We start from the raw sequence: 9,894 nt of genomic DNA, 5'->3' as shown, positions 1-9,894 counted from the left end.
CTAACCACCTGGCCATGCCGGGCATTTTTTTAAGAGTAATAGTTCAACTACTATTTTTCGATTAGAGCAGCCTTCAAGTTTACTTCTTCAAAATTAGGAACGGCTACTGCAGATAGCCCTCAAGTAGCTTTGTTCTCAATTCAACAAACAACGAAACAAAAACAATATTACCTTGATACATTCCCTGACCAAAGCAATTGATTTCATATTTGATGAAATTTTAAAACTGTATAATGTGTGAGCTGACAAAAATTATGGGAATAATACGTGTCCAAACAAACAAACTAAACACTTTAACTATACAAGTTTTCTAAGTCATCAACGTATCAATAAACATTCAGAGGCTACAGAAAGTCAGTCAAACTTTTTGGAAACTATGATTAAATTCAATATACTCTGAAATCATACTTTATTCTGTTTCTTAACAACCATTTCACCATTGACCCACTCCTATTGTGCATCTTAGGTCTTTTATTTCCAAGTTCAAGCTTCAGCTAATTCAAGCAAAAAAATAATAAAATCCATTATAGCTGAATTGGGGGACTTGACTCTATCTCTCTTTAAGAAAACAGCAGTTGATTTTAAGATGAGGCCGGAATCTTGTGAATCTTTGACTTGAGACCCTTTACCACTCTCAACTACTTGTTTAGTATCTTTTAGAGATACGAAGGTGTATGTGCAGTTTAATTGCAATGACCTTTTAGGTCGGAGAGTTTCTTTCGTGATTTCAGAAGAACATTATAGAATCCCTTCCGTGAAGCATTTACTGTGAATCTACAATGTTTAGCAATCTTATTGTGTTAATATTTATCTTTGGAAATAACAATCATATTCCCCTCAACCACTGACTAGGTTTTGGGTACATTTTACGAGCCAAATCAGCTTGGTTTGTTTCGTCTATAAGATAAATTGTTGTCTGAAACACAAACATGATTAATTGGTTTCAGAAAGTTCAAGAACGCTGAACTACATTATTATTCAATTTTAAGATGTAAATATTATTTCACTAATATTTATATCTCTTCAAGCTACTAAACTCTATTTATGAAGTTTATAAACTCGCCTTTTATAACCAAATGTTTCGAGTAGTTTCCATTCTAGAAAAAAACACACATTCTCAAAAAATGTTAGTAAGCCTTTTATTTAGACCGATACAGAAAGAAATCAATTACACTGGACAACACAAAATTTGCTACTGGAGAGAAACTCAAGTGATTCGGGGTAATTTGATTATGTTGATCTTACATTTCTAGTCCGAATTTGTCTATCACCTCTAGATGTTGAGTTATTGTAATATCTCAATATTTTATCAGAACTATGTGAAATACCATGCAATCAATTCAATACAACAGATTTATGCTGTGAAATAAAGTTTACTTCGACAGTTTAATGGGTAAAAAGCATATATTTTTGATAATGTCAAACATTGTGTTGCGGTAAAATTCCAAATATATTGTGCATATACGCTATTTCTTTTCGATATAATTATAGCGAATTGCACCATTTCTGCTTCATTACCACGTTCACCTATTCTGCCCAGGAACCACGAATCCCTCATGTGCTCAGTTTGCTAGAACATTCGACTAACACACGCCTTTCTCTCAATTGCCTTTCATTCACTCAATTAGTAACTTCGCCTCGCTCTTCACACAGTCAAAACAAATTCCGATCCTCTTCCTCGCATCATACTCGCGATATAATCAAATTCTGTTTTGTTTTGTTTATAATATTTTAAACTCTAGTTACGTAGACATAAATTCTTTTATATTTTTTGAAAATTATTTGAAATGCTGGTTGCCTCCAGTTCAAGTAAAATCCGAAAGTGCAAAAAGCACCCAAACAATTTCTGCTACATTTGTGGAAAATATATTACAGTTTCACGAAGGAAAAACATCACACACAAAGCAATGGTAGGGATGGCAATGCCAAAAATAATGCAAACAAGAATAAAGGGATGATACAGCTATACACAGATCATCCCTACATAATTTTCAATAACAACATTTAATAATATACTGTAAAATGTACAAGTACAAAATGGTTACGAGGTCAGTCAATTCGACTGACCTCATAGCAAGAGTCTGTTGTTTTCAAGACATGTTTGACTCAACTTGGTTTTCCTTGTGCATAAGTTCTAAGCTCTTAGTTACACTACATTGATGCCTATCTTGACATAACCATGATATTGCGATAAACAAACTGCATACCAACAATCAGGAATATATAACTTCTAACTGCAGTAATATTAAATTCAAGTATGCATTTAACAGTGTAACATTAAATTTTAACATTGAAAGTCACTTAGGATGGTGAATGATCTGTGTATAGCTGTATCATTCCTATATTCTTGTTTGCATTCTTTTTGGCACTACCATCACTACATCATTTTATATTTACAAATTTTTTTTTATTACTTGTTTTCTGACATTTCCCCCTGACTGGAAGTTAGTGTATTTTGTGAATGCGTGCAATAAAATTTAAATATTATATGTATTGATTTTTTTTACTCCTTCACTTCCTACATAATATAGAGATTGGCTCCCTAAACACGCGGATTGTATAGTGTACAAAGCATTGTGTATTCTACACGTTGCAGTCATTGCTTAAGCACCCTGTACTTAAGCTTTTTAAAGGAATACAAAATTTCTGTAAAAAAGCTAACTTCAAAGGGTAATGATAACATCGTTTACACTAGAATTATGGTTTCTTTAAAATTAATACTAATTACTACGACTAAGCTATGACACCGTGCACTGCCCAGAAACCAATAGAGTGGACTTAGGTTTAAATTGACGTTAGTGATAAAGTAGTTATTAAGTTATCGCGACTAAAACAAAAAGAAGAAAGATAAACAGTTTGGTGGGTTGGTCACCTTCTTGTTTAGTATCTTAGCTATGTTCCTTGCCTTGTTTTTGGCTTTGTTGGATAGAAAAACAAATGAAAGTGAGTGGCAATCGTGTTTTAAAGTAAAACTTTCTGTCATTGTTGATTTTTTTATGCCTCTTGAGTATCTTGGCCATCCCTACATATAGAGTCTATTAACTCTAACATAATGATGAGATTGCATTGATTCACCAGTTGAATATCGCTGTAACACTGTAATAAATATCTCATGAACTTTCAGTTTGTCCGAAATCCATATACTAAACTAATAATTCAAGAAAATCTTCATAAGTAAAAATTAATAGTAGGAATAATATTAAAATTATATTTAAATATTTTAGCGAATAAAACCTGTAATATTAAATTTAAAAAATAAATGAAGAAAGCATATGTAAGAAAAACAACAACATATTTTTACATTCCCACATAAAATGCTCTCCAGTGGCACATTGGCATGTCTGCAGACTTATACCGCTAGAAACTGGGTTTCGATATCCATAGTGGGCAGAACACAGACAGCCCATTGTGTAGATTTGTGCTTAACTACAAACAACAACAACCCACAAAAAAGTAATTTATATAATATTGTGATTGTAATTTCGTGTATTATTACTACAAAGAATTCATTACTGAAGATTTAATACTTCAAATATTTTCAATTGTATGGTGGACAGAGAGCGCTTCAGCAAACTACCATTTTGGCGGTAGTTTAGAATAGTAACAACTGTTAAACGAAATTATATACTACTAAGTAATAGTAAATTTTGTTATAAATTTATACTATTGTGTAACGTGAAGCTGAAAATAAAAATGAGTTACACTCCGAGTAGCGGAAGGAGAACAAATTATAGCTCAAGATCTATGGAAGAATATTTTTCTATGGACGACATTCTTGCAACTGAAGTACGAATACCTTGTCGTTTTCAACTTCCTGTGTATAAACTTGGTAAGCTTGTATTATGAAGTTATATATGTTTATCTTTCATGAATTGGCTTATTTATTTTATGTTGTAAATGTAATTTCTTCATTAAATTAACTTGATAATAAAGTACTTTTTAATGAAATTTTAATGTCTAGTGAAAAATGAAATTATACTTATAGCCTAAGTTAGTAAGTATATGTTGAGCAACGACGATTTAGCCTACCAGTACCACTAGTATTAGTAGTACCATTTTTAGTTTACGTACCAGTTAGATCTTTAATGATCATTTTGACTTAAGTTGAGACATGTTACATTCTTTTTTATCATATTTTGATTTACTACATTTAAAAGAGTGTCAAAATATTTTCATTAATTGAACGCATTTATAATTTTATCACTTGGCTGAGTTGCTTACAATTACATCGTCATTACCTTTGAACTTGTAAGATTCAAAATGTTAAGTTTAAATTTTAAAACCTTTGTTTAATTTGTGAATGATGTTTGGAAATCTTCAAAACAGTAACTTATATAGTGTATTAAAAAGGATGGCTTCTAATTCTTCTTTAGCTTCTATCTTATATTGCACTGTTGGAATAATTCCAGAATCCTTGCACTACCCAAGGCTAGCCATTAGAATTAGCCAAAGTTTAATGATTTAAATACTAATAGTGTGGACTATGGAATGGGCATCTTGCATGTCATAAAGTAAACTTGGCACAGTATGTATATATGTTTTTGAATGCACAGTAGTGTTTACAAAATAATGATACAAAGGTTATAAATATAATGCTATGAAGAATGAGCGCTTGTAACATTGTGCATTCATAAGTATTGCTGTGGTAGTTCACAAATTTGTGAATCAAGCCCTTATATATAATATATGGACAACAAGGGACCACTTGGTCCTTCAAAATTGTTTTTACACACCCACTTTTGAGAAAAGAAAATCATTGATTCCCTCATAAACTCTTGTAAAATTGTGACTTCCTCTACTGTCAACAGCAACTCATTCCATAAGTCAATTTCCTGTAAGAAAAATAAAACTGTCTTAACAGGAGCCTAGCCTGTCTTTTCCAAATCTTAAACTTGTGTCCTCCTTTCATACTGTCTTCAGAATGACATAACATTTAAGAATCTTTACCTTTTGATTCATTAATGGTGTTTCATCCATTAAACTAAATTAAACTTTAAAAATAATAATAATAGAAATATGATAATAAAAACAATCTTAAAGCCAGCCCTTATCATTTAAATTAAATGCATCCTCCACATTTGAAGGCAACTCATTTCAAAAGCCAACCACCCTATTTGGAAGATAAAACTATCTTAGCTGAAGATGACTTCTACCCTGACAAAAATTTATATATTTTATCCTCTTGTTCTAACATTTTCAGCATTAGTATGAAAAAAGATGCATTGACAACTCCAACAATACAATATCCTTTATAAAGTAAAGAGCCCAAGACTAAACACAGTACTCCAAATGAGATTCTAATTAGTGACCTATACAATGAAATTATAACCTCTTTAGAATTATATTCAGCATTTCTATAGTATAACCTGAAATTCTATTTACCTTACAACTAGCAACAGCATACTGCTTGAATGACAAAAGAGACTGATCAACCAAACCACCAAGAATATAGCACAAATAATGAAGCCTTTATCCTATTGGTTCTCCAGAAAGTCATGTAAACTTTAATAAGGTCACCTCCTACCCATCTTTTCTCAAATTAACCCATCCATCCCAGGAATTGTCCTAGTAGACCTTCTCTGAACACTTTCCAATTAGTCAATATTCCTACTTGAATAAGGAGACTAAAGCTGCATACACAATATTCCAAGTGAAGCCTACCTAATTTGTGTATAGAGAGAAATATTCTCTTAACTTGTAATCAATATATCTATAAATACACCCTAAAATGCTATTTCTACTACTGAGAACAGAGCAGTGCCTCAATGGCTTCAGTGACTTACCTGCCTATATGCCAAGATTCTTCTATTAAGTGTTCCCATCTACAGGGTGTCTGAAAGGTCTGGAACCATAGGTTATTTGCAGCTTTTCTTGATTTCAGATACGTGACTGATTATTGTGCTGTTAAAGCATTGTAAGGTTGAGTTAATCCTGTTGGGTAGTAGAGAAGGTTGGTCCCAACAGAAGGCTGCTACCAAATTTAATGCACACTATCCAGATAGAAAGAAGTTATTCATTCACAGTGCTGTTGGGAAACTGCTAGCTAAATTTTTAGAGACTGGTAACTGAATCAGCTTCTGTATCCTTAACATTTTTGGCTACTATACGCTCTTATAAATCTAGTACTCTTATTATCACACTCTCCCAATATTTGCATGTGGGTTGAGTGTGTTGAACCAACTATAGGTTGAATGGTGCATGCAAATAATGTATTTAGTATAAGGTTGACATATTAAACTCTATCAATTAAATCAGTTTTCCAGTTGAGTGCCTGCAGTCTCAGAAATTTAGAATCTATCATTGATTCCAGTTTTCTGTTGAGAAATAATTCTGCACATAGTAGATGCACACTTTATTCCCAGTGTTATCTAACTGGTGCTACAGGCACTCATTATAAAGTTTTGTCTTTCTGGATCACAGGCTCCCTCAATCCTTCATCTCAGTCTCCTGATTTGTTACCTGGAACTAAGTTAGAGTTGCCACTATGGTTAGCCCAAGCCCTTCAAAGCAGACATATTGTGAATGTGGAACTTCCCAAATCATACCGAGAGACTTACAGAGAAATTTTAAGTGCAGATGCTACTATGGTGGATCTCCATGATCTTGGACCTTACTTCTATCACATTGGCTTGTACTTGCTTAACTTTCCATATGCTGATACTGAAGAAATTTCCAAGATGCTAACTCAGGTATGGATTTGTATGTGGGGGTTGGATGTTTTTGGCACCATTGCAGGTAAGCTGTTTTTACTTTGCTCTAAGCAGATGCATCTTGTTGAGCATTTAACATAGAAGATAGCTTTGTAAAGTCTATTTCTAACTGTCTATAAGCTGACAATCATGCAGTTGCAGTTACATACACCTGAGTCTACCTCAGAGCAGGTACCTTGTGATTGTGGTGAACCAGAACAGACAGATTATGGTCTTCTGCTTGTGTTGTGAATGATGGTTTGCCTCATTCAAGTATCTGAGCAGCTGTACTGTTGATTAGGTAACAATGTCATATTCTGCTAATGATACTTTTAGACACTTGTAGCCAATTTGAAACAGTCTGCAGCAATTGGTCATCTTTTTCAGTGAATGTAGGTATGGAAAAAATAGTGGTTTAGTTCAGTTTGCTTATTCTGATATATATTATATGTTCTTTATACCGAATCTTATAATGTTGCTAACCGGTGTCTCTTCGAGCATTTATCTTTCTCCTGTTTATGGTGGCTGCTTTCTGCTCTGCATTTGAAAAGCTGTGCTTGCTGGCAAAGTTCAACATTCACTTTTGAAATGACGAGAGAAAAGGCATGAATAATGTTGATGCCAAATTTTATTTTGCATGCAGGATATTCTACACTAAATTTTTAGGAATTAATCACACTATTATTCACATTTCAAAATGTGATGTAACTTAAAGAATAAAAATATAGATTTACCATGTGTTATTATTGAGCAGCTCTTAGCATGATTGAAATGCTCAACAATTACTTTTCACAGTGGGCGGTATAAGTAGTTCAGAGCTATGGATTCTGAGTGAAACCAAGAGTGCAACACAATTAACTTTTTCAAAGTCCATGAAATAAGTTAAATTGATAGATTAACTTAACTTTTCCCATTATTGGGGATGGGTACTTTTGCTTGTAACTAATAAAAAGCACTACTTGTATTAAAGTTGAAGAATTAATTTTAAGATGGATCCTTATGACCCATTGTTCGAATCTGAATTTAAGAATTTAAATTAGCACTTTATCTGAAACTTCTTCATGGTTAAGTCATAACTCAGTTAAACCCATCTTCTAAACAAACTTAGTAAAAAATTAAGGTGGTGAGTATTTATGTTCATCAGTATCAGTAAGACTATTACCTTCTTCATTGATGCACTTTCTCTAATCATTTCTTCCATAGTTGTTTTTTCACAGAATTATACACATTTTTCAAAGGTCTTTCATGTAGTGACTATGTACACAATTCAGTATGCAGCATTTACTGCCTGTGCTCTAAACTTGTATGTTTCTCAATAAGAATATGACCATACTGCTTAATCAGGTACTCTTATAATCTGAATTTCATCATATTAGGTCAGGATTTATTCTAACTAAAGTCTGACAAAGACGAATATCACAGGATAAGGACACTTGAATTAAAGGTTAAAATGAATGTCTTATTTCTTTGTTTGTAGTTTCAAAAAGTTTATCTCGAAAAGTAAACTGTGCTGATGCTGTGCAGTTTTTTCTTTGATTACATTTATACTCGAAGCGTTTGAAACAGATATAAAGTAAGCGGGATGATAGATAGTCATGTGTTTAATTGATTACTGTGAAAGAACAATTGCTTCTTGTTACTTGTTGATATTTATATTTGTTTTATTATTATATGCTTTGGCCTTAAAATGCTAAAACTTAGTAAAATATTGTACTTTAAAATGATTTAAATCTATTTTAATAAGGTCAGTCTAATTTGGTATTTTTTTAGACATTCAAAAACAGATTTCGCAAGGTTATGGATGCATCTCAACACACTCTGCAGGAAGAAACTTCATCATGGACCTTTAGGCTTGACATGTTGGAAGTGGAGCTATTTAATATTGGCCAGAAGGCGTTTTTGGAATTCCAAGAATGGCAAGCTCGTAAAATGGAAAAAATATGTACATCAGGCATGGTTATTAATCATAAGAAGAGGAAGCGAGCAGCTATGGATAACATTGTATAATAGTAAATCATATCAGTGAAAAATGAAACTCAAAAACTTTGACTTATTTTTATGTAGGATCTACCAAAATAACTATTTAATAATGTTAGAAGAATTACCAGTATATATACTTTTGGACAATCAGATAGTTGTGAACAGAACAGCCAAAATACTTTTCATGAAAAGATCGAGTATGGTGCCTTGTTCAGTGTTCATAATGTATATGTATTTAGAATGAAATTTAAACTGATATGACTGAAGTTTTTGCACTTCAAGTATTCTTGAACACTCGTATACCGTGACAGTCATGTGGATTTTCTTAGGTCTTGAATCTACACACACTGGGTATTAGTTAGTGGAGTGTGAAACGTGGTTTGCCAGTTAACATGTGACCACTGATATTTCATTTCCACTTGCAACAGTATGAAGACACAAATTGCAGATGTCTTTCAGTTTATTCAACAGAAAGATTAAGATGCTACTGAAGCAGATACTCAGCCATTTGAAATTCAGGAAAAGAATTTGAATTATAAAAACATAGGTGCTTTTGCAAGGTAATATATTCATGAATTGGATTGAGTAAAAATTGTGTTAGATCATGTTTTTGTTTTGGAATGTTTTATATTTATTTTTAAATACAAAATTCATTCATGTTTAAAATGAATGGATTTTTAACAGTAGTATCTTCCACTTCTTTTTTGTTCAATGAGAAACAATAAATTTTACATAAAGAATACAGTGAAAAAAATTTACATATCAAGAGGATAAAATAAAAAGAAATAAAAAAATATTTTAATATATGTGTGAATTAGTTATGATTTTAGTCTGTGTTGAGAAAAGTTTTGTCTACAGACATACACAAGATTCATCACACTCTTGAATTTTGTGCTGAGATGTTTGTTGTATTTCATGTGTATGTGCATTGATGCTTAGGCATTAAAAACGTATGCACATTACAAGTTTAGTAAATAAATAGATTAATTGTGTTTTCACAAAATGTTGCTGAATTTTTTTTAGCAGTTTAATTGCCAGTATATAATTTCATGTTTGTATGTTGTATCATAAATGAAGAAAACTGAAAATGACTTACAAGATCTGCAAACAATGTGATTGCCTAACATTTAAAGCATAGATATAGGTTAGAACTTGATTCATATATGATTTTGAGTTTGTACATTTTCAATATGTACTCCCATGAGTTATCAGTTTTGTTAACTTT

The 9,894-nt window shown here is 32.2% G+C and overlaps 1 protein-coding gene across 1 annotated transcript; it reads left to right on the top strand.

The window, feature by feature from the left end:
- The first annotated feature begins 3,597 nt into the window (after positions 1–3,597).
- Positions 3,598–9,283, top strand: LOC106468371 (DNA replication complex GINS protein PSF3-like). The gene is made up of 3 exons (XM_013928789.2): positions 3,598–3,829; positions 6,421–6,689; positions 8,460–9,283. The coding sequence occupies exons 1-3, from the start codon at positions 3,694–3,696 to the stop codon at positions 8,694–8,696; spliced, it is 642 nt and encodes a 213-aa protein (XP_013784243.1). The 5' UTR covers positions 3,598–3,693; the 3' UTR covers positions 8,697–9,283.
- The last annotated feature ends 611 nt before the right edge of the window (positions 9,284–9,894 follow it).

The sequence above is a fragment of the Limulus polyphemus genome, unplaced genomic scaffold (genome assembly GCF_000517525.1).
Source record: "Limulus polyphemus unplaced genomic scaffold, Limulus_polyphemus-2.1.2 Scaffold2982, whole genome shotgun sequence".
NCBI classification, from domain to species: domain Eukaryota; kingdom Metazoa; phylum Arthropoda; class Merostomata; order Xiphosura; family Limulidae; genus Limulus; species Limulus polyphemus.
The sequence above is the reverse complement of the archived record's forward strand: the minus strand, read 5'-3'. Positions and strand labels throughout refer to the sequence as shown.

Coding starts and splice junctions, on each gene's coding strand:
- LOC106468371 (XM_013928789.2), top strand. CDS start 3,694: ATGAGTTACACTCCGAGTAGCGGAAGGAGAACAAATTATAGCTCAAGA. Junction 3,830..6,420: donor ACTTCCTGTGTATAAACTTG/GTAAGCTTGTAT, acceptor TCTGGATCACAG/GCTCCCTCAATCCTTCATCT. Junction 6,690..8,459: donor TTTCCAAGATGCTAACTCAG/GTATGGATTTGT, acceptor GTATTTTTTTAG/ACATTCAAAAACAGATTTCG.